General features: G+C 39.6%; 1 protein-coding gene across 4 annotated transcripts in view; it reads right to left on the minus strand.

The window, feature by feature from the left end:
• The window catches only part of CNTN5 (contactin 5), a 677,796-nt gene that overhangs the window by 267,456 nt on the left and 388,007 nt on the right, over positions 1-22,333 (minus strand). For all 4 annotated transcript variants that reach the window (XM_083820927.1, XM_083820925.1, XM_083820928.1 and 1 more), the window contains one exon: positions 2,749-2,967. In XM_083820927.1, coding sequence (XP_083677053.1) covers positions 2,749-2,967 — 219 coding nt within the window. The remainder of the gene's footprint in view (positions 1-2,748; positions 2,968-22,333) is intronic.

Raw genomic sequence — 22,333 nt, forward strand, 5'->3', positions numbered from 1 at the left:
GATATACTGCGAGTGCAAATTAAATAGCATAAACTCAGTATAAGAAGAGCTTTATTAGAAGCCATGTCAGGCCTCTGAACATGTCTGCTGGGAAATCAATTAAGTTCCTTGAGAACCCCTATACTTAGGCTGCTAATAAGAGTATTTTGTCTTTTCTTATGGCAAATCTGGCTCCTGAGTGTAAACCATATAAGAGATGTTTGAATTATGCAAGTTCTCAATTGTAATAACATAAAATATGTCCCTCCCACCCCATTATTAACGTTCTGTCACTTGTAGCAGGCCCCTTATGACTACACATGAGCTGTACCATTCCCTTATTTAGAATGCCCTGGCTAGTAAACACTACCACCTAACTTTATCAATTGTCACATAAAAGTAGGAAAATAACTAAAGGAAATAGGAAAAACTAAAGTTATTAGGAAAACAACTAAAATATTTTTTCTTCAAGAGCTTTAAAATAATAAATAAGCCTCAAAACCAAACTGAACTCAATAAATTTATTTTACTTAGTTCAAGTCAATGGAAAGCCAGGTAATTGAGACAGTAAATTTATTTCTGGTTTCTAAATATTTAATATTTATCTCAGACATAAGTAATTAGAAAATATTCCATATCGTGAACTAAGAGAGGTTTAGAAAAAATTGGATTCAGCTGCCTGAGTAGAGATGTTCTCACCCTCTAGGATGATGCAGAATATCCTACAGAGCCCAGTCTCGTACACAGGATCCTCACTCCTGCTTATTGTCTTAAAAAAGACTATTGTCCTAATTCATACCTGTGTCTGTGCCATGGAGGTGCTTCAGATAATCAAGGGCTCTTAAAATATTACTCAGGTGCTTCACATTTACCTGTCCGTGCAACTGTCTGCTTTTACCCAGCTGGATATACAAAGGCCTGTAAGTGATGGAGTAACTCTCCTAGGACTGTTTTATGCAGTCCTTGAAAGAAAGAGTTCAAGTTCCCCTCTTCTGAGTGAAGTGCTCTGTTCATTGGGGCTTATGAGTTATGACCCTTTTTAAATTTTGACTCCAGTTAGTGGTTCTTCACTTTCTGCTGCAAAATAGAAGAAGCTAAACTGCAGAGTGAGAATGTGGTCTCTGTATTTTGAGAAGAGTCATGATTGCTGACCGATACCAGGCACAATCTCAGTATATCTCCTGGAAATGCCAAGGATTTAGGTGGTAGAACGCACCCTAAGGGTCTCTAGCCCATCTCTTATTTTCTTAGAAAGTGATAAGCATACATTCTTCTCAGCTTTGTCAAAGGATTCAAGTGTAACAGTCAAAATTCATATCAAATTTAAACATAGTAAGCTGTTTTCCAGAGGAAAACAATGGAAAAATCAGGGTCTGTCAGGGAGAAAATGCTTTATAGTTCCAGATTGTATTATATTATTTCTAAAGTCTCTTTTTTTTTTTTTTTTTTTGCCTTGCAGCTACCAATTCCTATTGCTTTGGGCTCTAGACACGCATGATGTCGAAGACCAGGATAGTACACTCTGCTTCTAATTTTGAACTTTGTTTTTCACCTGCACATACTAGGTTGCCTGGGAGGTTTCATCAATGTCTGGTGAATGGACAATAACTGAGTTTAGTGTAGTCAGTGCTTACAAACAATATTGCAGAAAACAGACAAGTGTAAAAAACTGCACCAGCAACAGAAATGCTATGAAACAAAATTTATCTGGTTGCTTAATTCAAGTTGTTTGTCTGCTAGATAAAGCTTAATTTAGGGAACATGTTCATGTTTATACATAAGCCACTTCTGTTCACAGAAAAAAAACGAAAGCATATACCATTATCTTTCAATGCATGCAAGGTACTTTTCAGAAAATAAATAAATAAATAAATACAGCTCCTATTGAATGAAGGTGTAATCCTGTAAGCACAATCATTATACTTCACGAATGTTGTTGATCTGTGAGGTATTATTCATGGGTCTTTTTTCTGTTACTTTCTTAGCCTACTGTTTAAATATCCTCTAGCCTCTACGTATCTCACCCTTTCCCTCTCCTTCTTTCTTCACTCTCTCCTTTTCTCTCTGTCTCTCTCTCTCATCTTTTTTTTTTTTTCTTCTTACATAATTCAGATAAATATAATTAAAGAAATGCTAAAGAAATACAGGTTCTTTAAATGTAACCAAATATGAGAAAATACACATTATTAGTTTGAATTATTATATTTAAAAGTAAATGAAACCATATTGTACCATAAGTGTAGCTATGCATAAATATATATAACAGAGTTGACTACACAAAGCAGACAATTTAGAGAAAAAGTAATTTTATAAGATTTACTATTCATCATTAATTTGTTACTATCATTCTTGATTAAATTAGAAAAATTCCAAAGGGAATATATATATATATATATATATATTATATATATATAAAAGAGGGACTGACATTTTATTACTTTGCTTCTCAAATATACAGATATTAGTTGCACAGATCAAATTGTGCTGTAATGGAATTTCAAATCACTAGCTTGCTACTTTCATGTAGCAAAAATTGTATAAAACAGTTCTGTACAGCAATCTTTAAGAAATATTTTAATCGATTACTTTAAGGCTAATCCAAAGAATCTCAAGGGAAAGATGCCTATTTCTACTTTGTTTAATAAAATTCAAAATTATGTTTGAGAAACACTGAAGTAAACTGATAAGAAACATACTGTTTTGAAAAATTGTGTTGGCCAAATATAAGCATGGGCTTTTCGAAGAATCAGAGAAGGAAACTAGACTTACCATCATGTTTGAAGGCCTCTGAAAAGTGGTAAAGGTTTGTTGGGGAGTGATAATGTTGTGCAGCTCCTCTCCAGCCCGGTGAAGATACACTTCCTAATGAAGGACTGCTTAATCGTGGTCTGTTCTTTGAGTTAAATGAGGCTAAAGATGAACTACCAGATTTGATTCTGAGAATAGCAGCATATGAAGTGGGGAGGCCAGGAACAGCTTCTGAATATTCTGAAAAAAACAAACAAACAAACCTCACAAACAAATAAGAAGTGAACACTGACTGAATAAAGGTAAAAATCTATCATTTATCAAAATAATATTTCAGTTATCCAGTATACGATATATGGAACAAGAATGGAATAAGAAAATCTCTCTCTCTCTCTCTCTTTTTTTTTTTTTTAATTTGGCATGTTAAAAATTTAAAGACAAATCAAGAATTTTTATCTCTGAAAGGTTTGTCAAAGACACTCCGGATTGCAAGAAGGACTCACATTCTAGACTGAAATGGGTAGCAGCATAGAGCTTTAAGAGAGAAAATAAATTCCCCTGTAGTTTCAAAACAATATATATATAAAAAAAAAAAGGTAATATGCATTTTCAATATTTTTAATTCTATTTCTATGAACCTAAGTCACCAGTACAGAAGTGTCTGCCAGTCCATCGTCTTTCCTTCACTGCCACACATTACTTCGTATATGCAGTGCAGAACTACTAGCTGTATCTAAATATGTTCCTCCTTTAAACAATACTCTGCAAATCACATGGGTTAGCTAAAAAGTCTGACAGTACATGTTTGCAGAAATCTTTCACAAAGATGCATATGTGAAAGCTAACTCCTTTTTTGCTTCTGCAACTTCCTTTTTTATTTCCTTTTCATCTACATTTAAAATTTCAATGTCTAAAAATAATGGGTAGTACTGAAGATTTTGGTTCCTGAGCAAACGATTTATAATCTACCCGAGACACATAAGGAATCAGAAGGAAAATGTTATGTTAAAAAGTATGGTTTCACAGAACAATTCCCGTGTATGTTTAAAAAAAAAAAAAAGTTAACTATTATATATTTCTATCAGAGATGTATGTATTCTGTTCTAGAGGATCCATATCCACAGATTTTTCACACAAAAAGTGATGATTGCTCTTGGAAAGACATTCTTCCACAATGCACATGAACACAGAAAAAATGTACACTGGAAGGAATTTTACTTTTTAATAAAAGAATGCAGACCTGCTTTTGGTCCAAACTTTACAACACAGCATAATAAACCTTAATAAGATTTCCAAAGGAAACATGATTGCAATCACATCTATAATAAATGTAGTGCTCCCTGAGTATTTTCTGCAGATACAGGCACTTTTCTATTTTCAGCATGGTATTTTAGCTCTGTGCTATTTACCCTATGGCAAAGGACATGGATTTGGGAATACTTTGTGTCAGTATTTTTTCGGCAAATCTTATAAACACTCTGTGACTGAAATTTTACTGGATTGTTAAGTATACTGTTTAACATATGCATGTCAGTAATGAAACTGTAGTTCCTGAAGACCTCTTAAACTATGTAATCTACTTGTTGATGGTATAAGACAGTTTCTTAGATAATGATCCTGAGTATATCAGCCATTCTAGTCTGAGAACATTCAAGTAATTATTATGTCATTTCATTGGGAAAATTATGAAACATTCAATAAATAGACAGGAAGGTTTCCTGTGTAAACTAAACAATTTGAGAGCTGTATATCTGAGAGCTCTGTTTCATTAGCACTGAAACAGAGATTAGTAATTAGAAATGAAATAATCACACTAATAATTCTAATTTCTAGCTAGACAGGCATTTAATGCAACTTCCAAGTTCCTGTTGCCAGCTTGGAAAGTGAGTGGTACAGACACACAACTCTGCATTTTCTATATAAACATACTTTTTTATAAATTTTCTTTTTGTTTTCAATATTATATTTCCCAGTTCAATGACACACTGAGAATAAAAGCAGCTAGGCTCCTGACCCTATCATAAATCTGCCACCCTGCTCTCCTTCTTTACCGTCTCTTATGCTCTGCTATCTTCACCTCCTTCCATAAAAATCTCTCACATGATCTTGCTCGTAGGAGAGGAACATCTTTCTAGGGTTCTGCCAGATCTAGCACCCAGCAAACAAGCTAAGGCAAATAAGCATTATTCCTCCTTGTGTGTTGGCAGGCACACAAGAAAAAACAAAAAGTAGTATGCATATATAAATTTATAAACAAAAACACACACACACACAAGTATTATCACCCATTACATGTAATTTATTTACCACCATGCCAAATTACAGATTATCAAGGCAGAGGAGAGCAAAATAACCATTATTTCTTTCAAAATTGTACTATGAGTTTATTTATTTATTTATTTTAATTGGAAGTACATGCCAACTTGTGAGACAACACATACTACAGTTCCTAGTAAGTTTGAGTTAACTAGGTTCTTCTGACCTGATTAGTTTGGTATCAGGCTTTATATCATTAGGGTGAGTGCAAAAAGAGGCCAGAAGAAGCAGAAGCAGTCTGTTGGAGACGTGGTGAGGCAGGAACAGCTTCCAGTCAGAGGGATGCAGAGGAATGGAGGGCAAGATGCTTCGAGTCCATCTGTAATGAATGATGTCCCTCGAGGGTACATACTGGGAACAATACTATTTAATATCTTCATTAATGATCTAGATAGTAAGATCAGCAAGCTTGCAGAGGATACCAAGATGAGTTACCAAACTAGTGATATGCTAGAAGGAAGGGATGCCATCTACAGGGATATGACAGGCCTGACAAATGGGCCCTTGTCAACCTCAGGAAGTTAAACGAGGCCAAATGTAAGGTCCTTCGCCTGGGTCAGGGCAATCCCTGTTATCAGTATAGTATAGGTGATGAATGAATTGAGAATTACCCTGCAGACCACTTCAACATTCTGGTGTATGAAAAATTGGATATGAGATGGCAACATGCATTTGTAGCCCAGAAAGCCAATCATATCCTGGGCTAAATCAAGAGAGTAGTCAGTAGATTGAGGGAGGTGTTTCTCACACTCCACTCTTGTGGGACTCCCCACCTGAAGCACTGTTTCCAGCAATGGGTACCTCAGTACAAAAAAGACATGGATCTGTTACAGTGAGTCCAGAGGATGACCACAAACATCATCAGAGGACTGTGAAGAAAGGCTAAGAGAGCTGGGGTTGTTTCACCTGGAAAAGAGATGGCTCCGGGGAGACCATACTGCAGCCTTTCAATAGATAATAATGCTCATAAGAAAGATGGAGAGAGATTTTTTTAACAGGGCCTGTAAGGACAGGACAAGGGGTAAAGTTTTTAAACTAAAAGAGGATAAATTTACATTAGACCTAAGGGAGAAGTTTTTTACAATGAGGGTGGTGAGGAACTGAAACAGGTTGTCCAGAGGAGTTGTGGGGTTGGATGAAACTTTGGGAAACCTGATCTAGTGGAAAGCAACCCTGCCCATGGCAGGGGTGCTGGAAGAGATGATATTTGAGGGTTCCTTCCTACCCAAACCATTCTATGTTTCTATGAGATCCAGAAGCCAGACAAATTTGGAGGGCTAAGCAGTTAGAAGGATGGGAGAGAGCAGAAAGTACAAGAACAGTGAGACTCACTCTAGGCTGCCTAAGTTTTGCCAACATATCATATTGCTAAACAAAAATAAACAGAAGCCATACTGAAATCTCTAGTTGTAGTATGTAGTCTCACTTTCTGCAAAAGTTTAAATCAAAATGTAGCTTTTGTTAATGTCATATTTCTAATTTTTAGGCTGTTTCTAACTCCAGTTTCTTTGCACACATTACACATACTCTAATTTAAGTGCTAACACTTAAAAGAATAATGTGTTAATGGAATGCGATCAACTACACCAGTAAGTAGGATTCAAGAACACTGAAATAGTTTTGACAACTTCTTTTTGCCGAAATAGTACATGCAGGGAGCTTGGTGAACTTGCTCTGTGCTGCCTCATCAATTCCAGAAGATTTTTTTTTTCCACTTTAAAATTAAAAAAATATACACCTGTTATCTAGTTAAATGTGGAATGACTGATGACAGTGATAAATTAAGAGTTTTAAAGAACAAAAAAATCAACATGATCTCAGATTCCATGAATGTAAAGTACTGTGGGAAGAAAGAGAAGGAAAAGATACAAAAGTCACTTTCCACAGTGAAAAGGTCCTGCAGTAATGGCAGTATTACACAAGATGTTTTCTGACCTTTCATTCTATAATTGTTTTATTTGGCTGGGATTCAGGATCAGTGTGAAATTTCACTCTAACTGTGGTTGCTTTGTCATTTTCATCAGTATGCTGTATCTGAGTAAAGTTTCTCTTGTAAGACATAACTAGAAATGGTTAATAAATATTATAAACAAATATGTCTTGTGTTTTTTATTGAAAGCCTGTAGCTGGTGATCATTACTGACAACTAGAGCAGAAATCAGGTTTACCTGAAAACAAAACCCACTTCCTAATCCAAATGTTTGCATGCATGAAAATCACCAGCTTGGATTAGCCTTCAGAGTTCTTTTCACTAAAACTACTGGAATTATAGCCATCTTAACAATAGTGTGACAGGTTTAAGATAGACTATGTTTTTTCTTATAAATGCACATTTCCTTAAATGTGATTTCCAACAGTAGACTATGATCTGTATGAGGTTTTGGTAACTTTTTAATGAATCTGTGTCAACTCATTAAATTATTCATACTGCTTTTATTATTTCTAGTATATGCTGCTGTCCATTCTTTCTTTGGTCAGATTCAACACAACTAGGAAAACCAGCACCAGAGGTAATAGAGAAACTGTCTTCTACTGATTACAGATTTTTTCTTCTATTAGAAGAAGGATATGTATGAATTTTGACATTATATAAAATAATTTTATTCCTTTAATCTGTAATAGCTATTTACAGCGATGTCTGGGTAAATTTAACTTGATTTCATATGTGCTATGGGAAAACCAAGCTAACTCTGAAAAAGGGGTATTTTTTCTCCCAGAACAGCACATGCTCCTTAGCACATATATCCCTTAGGTACAGTCCAGAGGTACAAATGTAAAATACCAATGCTACCCTGTTATATTTAATTTGACAGATTTGTTTCAAAAGGCATAACCTATTACAAAATAGCTCCATCAATAGTACTACTTAATTTTACCAAAATGCATTCTATCTCCAAATGGTGGAAGATGACAAAGCAAATTTGCAGAATCCATCACCCAAAACTCCTTTGAAAACATTCTTTGTAGTTTGAAATCTATGGAGAGTGAAGGCTTCTGACTCCTGGGATGATGTTTATTTATTTATTTATTTATTTATTTTATTTTATTTTATTTTTTTCCAGTGGGACTACTGGTCAGTGTGATAAATTAGCGGGTGTTTGTTCATTGTCTTTAAAAAGAATTCAGAGAATCTGCTGAGAAGATAAGGTTTTGCAATTTACGACCTTGTTAAGGGGGAAGACTAAGCAAGTAGATAGTGGGGAGGGGGTGTTGGATAAACGTCCTTGGTAAAACAAAGACTCTGTGAAATACTGTTTGCTGCTTTACTACCCTTGAACATGAGCACAACGCATGATCATTGAAAGAAACAGAACGAACTGCACAGCTTCAGAAGATTCAACAAGTTCTGACAAGCCGAACTTGGATGCTGACAAGCCGAACTTGGATGCTATAAAACGGCGACACTGAAAAGGGAAAGTTTCGTGCTGTGATGGAGCGGAGACTCCCCAGCTGCCCAGCGCTGTTTTGCTTGTACCTGCTTACTTAATTAATAAATTATCTTCGATAGACCAGAAGATTGCGTGGTCTCGCTTATAACAGTCAGTATCTACCTCAATGACTTTTCTCAACTATCAGATTAAAATTTAGTCTATTTTACAATACTTGTGTGACCTTCATTCATATACTTTTGCTAGCTATCATGCTTGATCAAATGCCACTAAGAATGCTAATATGTTGTTTTGTTTAATTTTGTTTTGTTTTTATTTTTCATTGCAACTTTTAATTAGTTCCTGTAGAAGTGTTCATTCTTCTAAGCTCAAGAAAAAGCATGCCTTTACTCTGTAAACTTTGGATGGTATTACTGTTGTTCCCCAGTATTTTCAAAACAAACATATTTTCTGCTTTGTTCTTTGTCTGCACATTTTTTTAGAATACTTCACGACGTATAGATTGGCAATAACCAGGATGCAACTTGTTGATAAATGTAGTGTTGATAACCTGTTCATGCAGGGCATCTCATTGTAAGAGCTAGAAGTGCTACTGCAAAACAGCAAAATGTCAATAAATTATGTTTTACTGATGAAATTTAATTAACTATAACTAAAAACAACAACAAAACAGATTTTAACAAATAAAAAAGTAGGAACCAGTAGATTTTCTCGAGAACTTGTTAATACATCTGATCCTCCTATTCACACCTCCCACTGTGGGTGGTTTAGTTTACTTGTCAGAGATTTCATTTTAGTAGTCAAAATAACAGGTAATGCAACAAAATAGGCAGAAAAAAATGTCGAAACCAAACAAAACCAAAAACACTGCAACCCTCTTTGGGAATGTCATTTTAAATAGCTGTAGCCTGGATGTGTACGTATGACCTGCTGAGGCTGGGTTCACTTTACAGGTAGTGAAGAGAAAGAGGAACAGGGCAAGTGACATGATGGACATGCCCATTAAATGGCTACTTTTTGCCACTGACTTTAAAAGGAATGTAAGGGAAGTAGCTGAGATGTGAACACTTCAACTTGTTCAGATATCCGTTGTCTTAGTCGTCTCATCATAAATTAGTCAAACTTCGTTTGTGTCTTTCCTACTCAAAACATCTTGTAGAGGAATGAATATCAAAATATATTTTGTTTGTTTGTTTGTCTGTTTGTTTGTTTGTTTGTTTCCAAAGCAGCAATGGGGAATGATTTAGAAACTGAAAGTTCTCAAGGAAAGCATTCTGGCAGTCTTGATCTGCAGGATTGACCTTGCAGTCATCTGGCAGAGTTGATCTTCTTCATCAAAGATTTGATAGTATGAGAAATGGAGAAACTTAATCTATTTGGACAATCTTTCCTTGGAAAAAAAACAACTGACTTGCCAGGACTTCATCAAGAAAATGTAAACCTTCGATCCAAAAATTGTATTGTTGAAGTTTTGAAAGTTCAGTGTTCAAGGAAGATACACGATAATTGAATTTGAAAATCCAGAGTAGCCCCTCACTTATAGCATTTGCTTGTCTCTTAGCAATCTGATCATATAAAGCAGCAAATTTGGGAACATAGAATACCATGGATAGATAAGAAAAAATAAAACACCAATTAAAAAAAAAAAAGATACATTTTGTTTTCCTTTAAAGTAACAAAGAGAAAGTGGTTTGAAGACAAAAACTTTGACTGAAAGATAGTAAAGAATATTTCCAGCGGCTATTAGCAAATGAATCAGCGTCTTTGGAATATTATACTGTTAGAGTTAATTTAAATGTAATGAATTTTTATGAGGAATTATTTTGAATACTATAAAAATGCTTTTGTATAGATAGTCACTGTTTCTCTCCCTACTGAAAAAGCAATCTATTTTCCATCTCACTACCAATTCATACTTACAATGCAGCAAATAAATGATTCAATATATCCCCATTTATTCCCACTTTGCATCCAACATACAACATCCACCAGATAAAACAAAATATACTTTAAATTAGTACACTTTCAGCTACAGAATGTTTACAACTGCAATTAAAATAATAATAAAAGTAATAATATAATCTAATTATATAACATTCATCCTAATTAAAGTCATTTTAATCCAATAAAAGTGCTTTGAGATTACTTTGGCATATTTTTTCTATCAGAACATTTAGCACTCTCTCTATCAAAACACGTTAATATCACATATGGATTACAACTATTTAGGATATGCTTCTACCTTAGCACAGGCTTTGGAAACTGATTATTCACTAAGTGCTTTGAAGCTTTTTTCAAATTCACTGAACCCACATCATGAGAATCACTTGTTAGATGTAAAAAAAATAAATAAATTGAAAACTTCTCATAAGCTTTCTGAAGGAAAATTTAGCTACATATAATATTAACAGAAGTTTTAATTTAGCATATTCCATCTATTTTAGTATTTATTACCTTTGTGCACTCTTATTTTTAACACCACAGATGTGTTTGACACTGTACCAATTTGTGGAATCTTTCTGCCTAATAAAAAGAAGTTTTAGGCCAGGTTCATCTGAAAAATAACACTTACAGAGCACAGTACAGGCAGCTGAAGGCATCACTATTCTCATGCAGCCCAAGAGTGAGTATATAAAAATTAGGTTATTCTAAATATCTTGTAATCCTTGACCTGAAGAAGTAGTGCTACTTACTAGATGTGATTTGAAGGTATATATAAAAAAGTGCCAAAGACTCTAACTGATTTTTTAAAGTAATTTTTTAAGAGATATTTCATTGTACTACTTCTTCAGGTACTTGCCATACAACTTTTTTCACCTCAAAGTTGACATGTATTCTCTAACAGGAAGGTATGCAGCGTTACTAATATAAGATCCATAGATTAGCCAACACTGCATGCTTTTAATTGAAATCTTAACTTATTTTCCCCGTGGCTGATGAACATCCGAGTGAGCCGTCAATTTCGAATATGAAGGGAGAACCATGTACAAAAGGTCAACTATTTCATCACAAATCAATTAAAGTAATTAGATGGATAGAAATCCTTATTTATAACCCTTTCTTCCTACAGCAATCTGCATACCGATGTTAGGTGGACAATAACATATCAATCCACAGCAAAGAAGAAATTTGTAATTTACATTGTTAATGTAAAAGGCTTAATTAAATTATTCATAGCACCATGACAACTGAAGCAGTCAAAATCTTTAATAATCAGCATATGAAGGAAAATACCTGCTGATTTTCTTGGAAGTAGTAATGGGTTTACATTTGTAAAACAATGCTGTTGTCTTTTAAGAGATAAAACTGCTACTTGCTCAGAAAAACAATCTAGAATATTGCTTACTTCTCAGAAAGGTCTTGAAACATGCATCCTTAACTAACTTGAAAATACCAGTTCATCTGCTGCTGCTCAAACATAAATTCTAGTGACTGCCTTAAAATTCCTAGATTTGCTTTCAAAAGTCACATTTGTGCTTTCTCCAATGTCTTTCAAACAAAGAATTAGCTTCCCCTAAGAAATGTTATTGCTATCTTATCATGTTACGTGGCAAGTTGTTTTTTTTTTCTTTTTTTTTTTGGGGGGGGGGGGGGGGTGTTGCATAGTGGTAGCTTCTGTGAGAAGAATCCAGAAGCTGCCACATACATGTTAGATAAGAGCCCTGCCGCTGGCCAGAGCTGAGCCAATAAGCGATGTTGTTGGCTGCTCTGTGAGAGCATATTAAAGACAGGGAAAAAAAAAAAAAAAAACGCTCGGGAACAGCAGCTGGGAGAGAGAGAGGGGTGAGAAACAGCCTTGCAGGCGCCAAGGTCAGTAAAGGAGGGGGAGAGGTGCTCCAGGTGCCGGAGCAGAAATCCTCTGTGGCCTGTGGCGAGGACCATGGTGAAGCAGGCTGTCCTCGTGAAGCCCATGGAGTACCACGGTAGAGCAGGGTTCCATGCTTCAGCTCATGGAAGAGACCACAGTGGAGCAGGTGGACTTGCACTGACAGAGGCTGCGGCCTGTGGAGGACCCCCGCCGGAGCAGATTCTGGGCCAGAGCTGTAGCCTGTGGAGAGGAGCCCACGCAGGACCAGGTGACCTGGCAGGAGCTGCTGCCCATGAGGGACCCATGGTGGAGCAGTGTGCTCCTGAGGGATGGACCCCGTGGTATGGACCCATATTTGGAGCAGTTCTTGAAGAGCTGCTGCCTGTGTGAAGCCCACGTAGGATCAGTTTGGAAGGACTGCATTCCATGGGAGGTACCCCACGTCGGAGCAGGGGCAGAGAGTGACCGTGAAGGAGTGGTGGAGATGAAGTGCTGTAGACTGACCACAGCCCCCATTCCCCTGTTCCCCTGTGCCACTCAGGAGGAGGGAGGGAGATGGAAGAGGATGTATGGGGGGCGACGGTGTTTTTTTTTCTTTTTTTTTCTTTTTTTTTTCTTGTTTTTTCTTTTTTCTTTTTTTCCTTTCTTTCTCACTTCTCTAGCTTGTCAGTAATAGGCAATAAATCTTACTACCTCCCTACTCTGAGTCTGTTTTGCCCATCACAATAATTGTTGAGTGATCTCCCCATCCTTATCTCAACCCTTGAGCCCTTTGCATCGTATTTTCTCCCCCTTCCTCTTTGAGGAGGGGGAATGAGCGAGCGGCTGTGGTGGAGCTCACTGTAAACCCGAGTAAAACCACAATTCACAGATTCACAGATTCACAGATTTCTCTAGGTTGGAAGAGACCTCAAGATCATCGAGTCCAACCTCCGACCTAACACTAAGTACTCCACTAAACCATATCCCTAAGCTCTACATCTAAACGTCTTTTAAAGACCTCCAGGGATGGTGACTCCACCACCTCCCTGGGCAGCCCGTTCCAATGCTTAATAACCCTTTCGGTAAAGAAGTACTTCCTAACATCCAACCTAAAACTCCCCTGTCGCAACTTTAGCCCATTCCCCCTCGTCCTGTCACTAGGCACGTGGGAGAATAGACCAACCCCCACCTCTCTACAGCCTCCTTTCAGGTAACTGTAGAGAGCGATGAGGTCGCCCCTGAGCCTCCTCTTCTCCAGGCTGAACAAGCCCAGCTCCCTCAGCCGCTTCTCGTAAGACTTGTTCTCCAGACCCCTCACCAGCTTGGTCGCCCTTCTCTGGACTCGCTCGAGCACATCCATGTCCTTCCTGTAGCGAGGGGCCCAAAACTGAACACAGTACTCGAGGTGCGGCCTCACCAGAGCCGAGTACAGGGGCACAATCACTTCCCTCGACCTGCTGGCCACACTGCTTCTTATACAGGCCAGGATGCCGTTGGCCTTCTTGGCCACCTGAGCACACTGCTGGCTCATATTCAGCCGACTATCCACCAATACTCCCAGGTCCTTCTCGGCCAGGCAGCTTTCCAGCCACTCATCTCCCAGCCTGTAGCTCTGCTTGGGGTTGTTGCAGCCCAGGTGCAGGACCCGGCACTTGGCCTTGTTGAACTTCATGCAGTTGACCTCAGCCCATCGCTCCAGCCCATCCAGATCCTCCTGCAGAGCCTTCCTGCCCTCGAGCAGATCGACACACGCACTTAGCTTGGTGTCATCTGCAAACTTACTGAGGGTGCACTGGACACCCTCATCCAGATCATCAGTAAAGATATTAAAGAGGACCGGCCCCAGTACCGAGCCCTGGGGGACGCCACTAGTGACCGGCCTCCAACCAGATTTGACTCCATTCACCACAACTCTCTGGGCCCGGCCATCCAGCCAGTTTCTAACCCAGCGAAGCGTACGCCAGTCCAAGCCCCGAGCAGCCAGTTTCTTGAGGAGAATGTTGTGGGGAACGGTGTCAAAAGCCTTACTGAGGTCAAGGTAGACCACGTCCACAGCCTTTCCCTCATCCACCAAGCGCGTCACTTGGTCATAGAAGGAGATCAGGTTCGTCAAGCAGGACCTGCCTTTCATAAACCCATGCTGACTGGGCCTGATCGCCTGCTTGCCCTGCAAGTGCCGCGTGATGACCCTCAAGATAATCTGCTCCATGAGCTTCCCCGGCACTGAGGTCAAACTGACAGGCCTATAGTTCCCCGGGTCTGCCCTCCGGCCCTTCTTATAGATGGGCGTCACATTGGCTAGCCGCCAGTCAACCGGGACCTCCCCCGATAGCCAGGACTGCCGATAAATGATGGAAAGCGGCTCGGCCAGCTCCTCCGCCAGTTCTCTCAGTACCCTTGGGTGGATCCCATCCGGCCCCATCGACTTGCGCACATCCAAGCTCCGTAGTAGGTCGCCAACCATTTCCTCATGGATAGCGAAGGCCACATCCTGCTCCCCATCCCCTTCCACCAGCTCAGGGCACTGGGTGTCCGGAGAACAATCGGTATTGCCGCTAAAGACTGAGGCAAAGGCGGCATTAAGCACCTCAGCCTTTTCCTCATCCTTAGTAACTAGGTTTCCCCTCGCATCCAGTAAAGGATGGAGATTCTCCCTAGTCCTCCGTTTCGCGTTGATGTATTTGTAAAAGGATTTTTTGTTGTCTTTAACGGCAGTAGCCAGATTGAGCTCCAGATGAGCTTTGGCCTTTCTAATTTTCTCCCTGCACAGCCTCGCTACATCCTTGTAGTCCTCCTCAGTGGCCCGCCCTTTTTTCCAAAGATTATAAACCCTCTTTTTTCTGCTAAGCTCCAGCTGCAACTCTCTGTTGAGCCAGGCCGGTCTTCTTCCACGCCGGCTCATCTTTGGGCACGTGGGGACGGACCGCTCCTGTGCCATCACGATTTCCTTCTTGAGGAGCGCCCAGCCTTCCTGGACTCCTCTGCCCTTCAGAACCGCCTCCCAAGGGACTCGGCCAACCAGCGTCCTGAGCAGCTCAAAGTCAGCCCTCCGGAAGTCCAAGACAGCAGTTTTACTGGTCCCCTTCCTGGCCTCGCCAAGAATAGAGAACTCTACCATTTCGTGGTCACTCTGCCCCAGACAGCTTCCGACCACCACATCTCCCACCAGTCCTTCTCTGTTTGTGAAGAGAAGGTCTAGCGGGGCACCACCCCTGGTAGGTTCACTGACCAGCTGCGTCAGGAAGCTATCTCCCACGCTCTCCAGAAACCTCCTAGACTGCTTTCTCTGTGCCGTGTTGTGTTTCCAGGATATGTCCGGGAAGTTGAAGTCCCCCACGAGGACAAGCGCCGACGATTTTGCAACTTCTGTCAGTTGCCTATAAAACTCCTCATCCGTCTCCTCATCCTGGTTCGGCGGTCTATAGCAGACCCCCACCAGGATGCTAGCCTTGCCGGCCTTCCCGCGGATCCTAACCCACAGGGATTCAACCTTATCATTCCCAGCCTGGAGTTCCACAACATCAAAAGATTCTCTAATGTAGAGAGCCAAATTCCCTCCTAATACCTTTGAATTTTTATTTATTTATTTATTTATTTATTTATTTATTTATTTATTCAGTGATGCCCATGCCACAGGGCCGTCTGGATAGCTGGTGTGAGAATTGTTATTGCTGCATATTTTCTCATGTGCTCAATGGACTTGGGTTTGTTTTATACAGTAACCTCACTTAGGGAGAACTATTTCTCTTTGGTCTTTTACACAGACCCCCCACTGTAACTATCGATTATATCCTAGCAGAAGCACCACTGACTCCACTATTGCTTCCACTAACATAGTGCAAATGAGTATGTAACTTACTACATGAAGGGAAGCTTCTTTCCTGCTTGACCTGGAGCACCAGCCCCAGGTGCTAGGGACAGTCCAAGGTCAGGCCCAGACATGGGCCTGGCTCAGTAAGGCCCGGGCCAGACAGGACCAGGCTGTGGTGAGCTGGAGACCACCGTCCTATGGCATTGCTGAAGCAGGGACTGGGCTGAAATGGGGTTCTGGGCCATGGGCAGGTTAAAGGGAGGCCCTGGGGGTGGCCGGTTAGGAGCGTGCAAGCAGGGCCTGAGAGCTTTGACAGCAGTCTCCTTTTTAACGCACCAACAGGTGCCTCAAAGTCCTGCAGGGACCTTGGCTCAGAAGGGATTCACTGTGGAGTGGTTTAGTTGCTATGGGTTGGCACAGGGCTTTTCTGAGGGACACAGAGCCAGGCCAGGGACAGGGAAGTAATACAGTAATAGCAGGGGAGGCTTAGGGTGGTGGAGCAGGGGATTCAGGCTGCCAGTAAAGTCCAGGAAGGCTTGGCGAGAGGCAGAGCGAGCTGGGTCAATGCCTGACCTTAGCACTCCTGGCTGTATATTTTAAACGGAAGCACAATTAAGGCTATGATCTTTATCATTAAAATGAAGATTTACTAACAAAATACATTAAAAACAAACAAACAAAAACAGTATATGTGCATGAATGAAAACTTATAATGTGTTTACTTAGAAAGAAAGGAGGCTACTACTTAAAGTTCACTTCACAAGGCATGCCTTTCAACAAGGTATAGGCACATTCTACTATTCACATAGCTTCCCTGTCTTCAAATTCACTTGGACTGAAGAAGCTGAAAGTAAGAGAAATTAGCCACTTATTTAAGAGAAAGTCCTGGAAATCATTTTAAGAGGGTATTACAACATTTTATACATCACAAACAGGTATAGACATTTTTTTTTTCTTTGAATGAAAGAATTTGTGATATTTTTCATCAAAGTATGGAAGCACCGTAAACGATAAGGTTGTAAGGGTTTTTAAAGTAATGAAAAACAACTATAGCTTACAAGAAAAGGTCATTTATTAATAAGAGAAAAAAATAGAATTTGATATGTATATGTAATCTAGAAATTAAGATTAGTTTGGAGAAGTAACAGCTGCACAGTATATGACTAGTTTAAAGAATTTTTCAAAGTATCCTTTTATTGTAAGTGAATGTCCATGTTTTGGAAACCGTGCAGGTAAATAGAGATCAAATTAATTTTCCGTGCAATGAATACAAGAGCAAGACATTCTAACTTAATTAAAATAATAAATTAAGCCACTAGATACTTCTTAGTGAACACTTTTTTTTTTGTTGTTTCTGTTTTTGAGAAGAATTCATTTTGTCATTGAAATTTGTTGATAAGATTTTGATTATTGCATAGCCATTTATGATTCGTAGCTAAAGTAAGACTTTCATTAAATTGCAAAGTTAATTAAAAGTTATCTAGGATAATGTTTTTCTATTCTCTGTGATACTCATTCTTACATATTATCCCAATTATGTGTATTTATTTATCCAGTCTTTCATCCCCTTTAAAATATCTATATCCTCTTTCAAAGCATCTATTTATTTTTGAGGCAGCTAATCCATTCTCCCCTACCCTTGGGTCCTTCTCTTTGGTTTGCTTTAGTCTTTGTTAAATATTTTACAGCATACTCTCCAGCTTGGTTTGCATCTTTGAGACCTTTATGTAGGTTAGCCTTAGCAATTAAACAAAACTTACACACGCAGAATGAAATTCATTCTTGTGTTCTAGACAAATACACTGGCAAAGCACCTCTTAAGCATTTTTGAGTTCTTGAAGAGCCAGATAGGTGTATACTCTTAAGGGGGTAAATTTTATCTTGCTGCTAAAATGTTTGCAAATATATATAAAGCCTTTATGAGTATTTGGATTTGGATATTATTACAGATATTATTTCACTGTCTTCCTGCATAGAAACAACAGTTCTGTTAAAAGATACACGCCAAAGCTTGTCTCATGTCTTTTTTGTCTGATATGTACTAATGGAGGTGAATACTCAAATTGTCAAAATATTTGCAATGTAAATAAATTAGGGTTCAGGGTTTCATATTTTCATGGGGTGTAATCTGGTTAACACCTAACACAAACACATCCCTATAACATTTTCCTATATTGAAAATAACTTTATTGTAATAAAACCTTAATATTCCCCAATCTCTTTAGGTGATTCTTAATTCTTCTCTATATTCATAATAGTTGTTTTTAACCACAGGATCTGGTGCCTCCTTGAGTGCCTTTCCAACTGTAAACCTCTTTTCTTGTGGTAAACATGGCAACCTAAGGAAATATTTGGCAATTCAAATGAAAGCCATCAAAAGGATGTAGCCATCGAGATAGATTAGCAGGTGCTTGAAGCACACACACTTGAGCTGTTGCATTCTTTTTAATGGAAAGAACGTGGCTGTACAGCTGATCTCCAACAAAGTGTGAATTGTTTAAAAATATTAATAGAAGTACTGAGATAATTCACTGGTAAAACTGTTTTGTTACCCAGACAAAGCAAAAAGTATAGTTTATTAAGGAGCTACCTCGTGGTCTGCTAAATTTTAGAAAACTGAATATTTTAGTTTTTAAGTTCGGGAATAGATATTATGGATTTGGGGAAAAAAATCAGCTGATCAAAGTTTATCTCACTTAGAGTTTTGGCAAACTGATCATAAACAGTAATTCCATCAAAACCTTGTAAATGTTAGCCTGAAAATACTTTACTTTGGAAAAATGATGCTATATGAAGGTGAAAAAATGACTTTATCTTATGACAAGATGAAATATTGTAGCAATATTTATGGTTCTGTTTGCATGCAGAGAGATAACTTTGGAAGTTTGATTAATTACTGCAGGTAAGAAAGAGCAGAAAATTGGCTATAAACTCAAAATAATACTTTAAGATATTTGATAAGATTTTCAAAGGAATGTAGATGTCCAGGATCTAGTCCCATTTTCAAAAAAATAAAAATAAATAAATAAATAAAAATGATTTGAGCACACAGAATTTTTATGAAGTAATCACAGACTCTCATCTTAAAGTGATACTAAATATGTTGGCTTGGGATGCAGGGGATTTGTTCCTCCCAGTCCACTGGAGCCAGATTGCTATGGTCCTGTGAGCCTAGGTCCAGGCACTAACAAGACAGAGCATTTATCCCCAATACACACAGACATACAAACAAACACACATAGTCATACACATTTAACACACTACACAGGTGCCACTGAACATCAGTTGATTGAAACAGACAGGGTAGTGCCTTTACAGGCACTACAAAGTACTAATAGCGCTTACGCAAACTTGAAGAGTACTAATGGTCTCATCTTGTTCTGACTTTCTGACTAAACGTAGCCATAGCTAACTAGCAGATTGCACATGACATCCACACCCCTGTATCTCCAGTAGCTGGCCCAAATCTACAATCTCACCAATAGCCAACTACTTCCAATAGCTCCAATGATTCTTCCACTAGCTGACTCAGATTATGTGGTCTCTTCAGTACCTGGTCCTCAGACCTATGGCTGGTCACCAGCTACCACACTGCTGGCTAGACCAGCTTGAAGTTCGGCAGTGTTTTACATACCCAAGAATAGCAATTACCCTCACCCAGGAAAATAGTTAGGAATAGAGTATAATAAGAAGAGAAGTCAAAGGAAAACATTGGACTGAAATTGAAGATGCTCACCTAACAAGTACAGATGAGAAACAGGAGGAAGCATTTAATGCCTTTTTTGCCTCAGTTTTAATAGTAACAACAGATCTTGGACTGCCTGGTTCTCAGAGTTGTAAACCATAATTGGGGAAGCAGTGACTTTCCATCTGTGGTCACAAAAATTGTAACAGTTGTATCAGCTCAACATTCATATGTCCATGGGGCCTGATGGGATTCACTCCAGAGTACTGAGGGAGTTAGTGGACATTGTAGCTGAACCCTCTCAACAACTTGCCAAAGTTCTTGGGAATCTGAGGAGGTCTCTGCAGACTGGAAGCTAGCCAACATTATACCCAGTTGCAAAAAGAGCATTACGGAAGATGGAGAAGGCTACAGACCTGTTAGTCTAACTCCAGACCTTGGAAAAGTTATGGAGATTATCCTGAGGGTTCTTGAGAGTCAGTTAAAGGATAAAGCTATTATTAGACATAGTCAACATGAGTTCATCAACTGAAAATCCTGCCTTAGGAATTTGGTCTTTTGTGATAAGGTCACCTGCTTGGTCAATGAAGGGAAGGCAGTAGACATAATCTTTCTGGATTTTAACAAGGCCACTGACACTGACCCTCAAAACATCCTTATGGGTAAATTGTCCAACTGTCAGGTAAACAGGTTCATGTTATGCTGGATGATGAACTGACTCAACAGTAGAGCTCAAATAGTTGTAGTGAATGGGGCTACATCTGGCTGTCGACTGGTTACTTGAGGTATTCCCCAGGCCTCAGTTCTAGGGCCATTTTTATCAATGATCTGGATGCAGGAGTGGAATGCATCCTCAACAGATTTACTGATGATACTAAACCAAGTTTAACATAGGAAAATGCCAGGTGCTGCACCTTGAATAGAGTAATGATGGACACAGATACATACAGGGAGATGCCCAGCTGGAGAGCAGCTCAGCAGAAAGGGATCTGGGGATGCTGCTTGACCGCAGGCTCAGCATGAGCCAGCAGCATGCTCTGGTAGTCAAGAGGGCAAAACGTATTTTGGGGTGCATTAAACACAGAAAGTACAGTTGGTCAAAAGAGGTGATTCTCCTGCTCTATTTAGCATTGGTGTGGCCTCACCTTGAATATTGTGTGCAGTTCTGGGCTCCACAATACAAAAAGGATGTTAAGGTGCTTGAAAGTATCTAAAGGAGGGCAACAAAGCTGGTAAAAGGGCAGGAAGGCATGTCCTGTAGGAGAGGCTGAGGACTCTTGGGTTGTCCAGTCTGGAGAAGAGGAGGCTGAGAGGTGGCCTCACTGCTCCCTGCAACTCCCTGAGGAGGAGAGGCAGAGAGGGAGGTGCAGGTTTCTGTTCCCTGGTAATCAACAACAGAACACATCAGAATGGCACTAGGCTGTGCCAGGGGAAGTTCAGACTGGACATTAGGAAAAAGTTATCTACTGTGAAGGTGGTCAAGCACTGAAACAGGCTCCCTAGTGAGATGTTTGAAGCCCCATGCCTATCAGTGTTCATGAGACATTTGGATAATGCCCTCATTAATATTTTTTAACTTTTGGTTAGTCCCAAAGTGGTCAGGCAGTTGGGCAAGATGATCATTGAAGGTCCCTTCCAACAGAACTATTCTATTCTATTCTATTCTATTCTATTCTATTCTATTCTATTCTATTCTATTCTATTCTATTCTATTCTATTCTATTCTATTCTATTCTATTCTATTCTATTCTATTCTATTCTATTCTTTGTCCTGTCCTACCCTACCCTACCCTACCCTACCCTACCCTACCCTACCCTACCCCATCCCATCCCATCCCATCCCATCCTATCCTATCCTATCCTATCCTATCCTATCCTATCCTATCCTATCCTATCCTATCCTATCCTACTCCACTCCACTCCACTCCACTCCACTCCACTCCATTCCACTGTATTCTAAGACAGGAGAGAATGAGACAATCAAGAGCAGGTGATGGCAAAACAAGCATACTGGCCAGCAACAGATAAACTGGGTACCCTGCTTAGCCCTTTTATCCCTGAATCATACAATCACAGACTGGCTAAGGTTGCAAGAGAACTCTGAAGGTCATCTTGTCCAACACCCCTGCTTAAGCAGGGACACCCACAGCAGGTTGCCCAGCACCATGTCCAGGTGGCTTTTGAAGATCTCCGAGGAAGGAGACTCCATAACCTCTCTGGACAACTTGTGCCAGTGCTAACTCACCTGCACAGTAATGTTGTCCCTGATGTTCAGAGGCAACCTCCTGTGTTCCAGTTTATGCCTATTGCCTCTTTTCTTGTCACTGGGCACAACTGAAAAGATCACAGAATCACAGAATCACAGAATTGTAGAGGTTGGAAGGGATCTCAAGAGATCATTGGGTCCAACCCCCCTGCCAAAGCAGGTTCCCTAGAGCAGGCTGCCCAGGTAGGTGTCCAGACGGGCTTGAATATCTCCAGAGAAGGAGACTCCACAACCTCCCTGGGCAGCCTGTTCCAGTGCTCCATCACCCTCACCGTGAGGAAGTTCTTTCGCATGTTGGTGAGGAACTTCCTGTGCTCCATTTTTTGACCGTTGCCCCTTGTCCTATCCC

Source organism: Anser anser (assembly GCF_964211835.1).
Source record: "Anser anser genome assembly, chromosome: 1".
NCBI lineage: Eukaryota > Metazoa > Chordata > Aves > Anseriformes > Anatidae > Anser > Anser anser.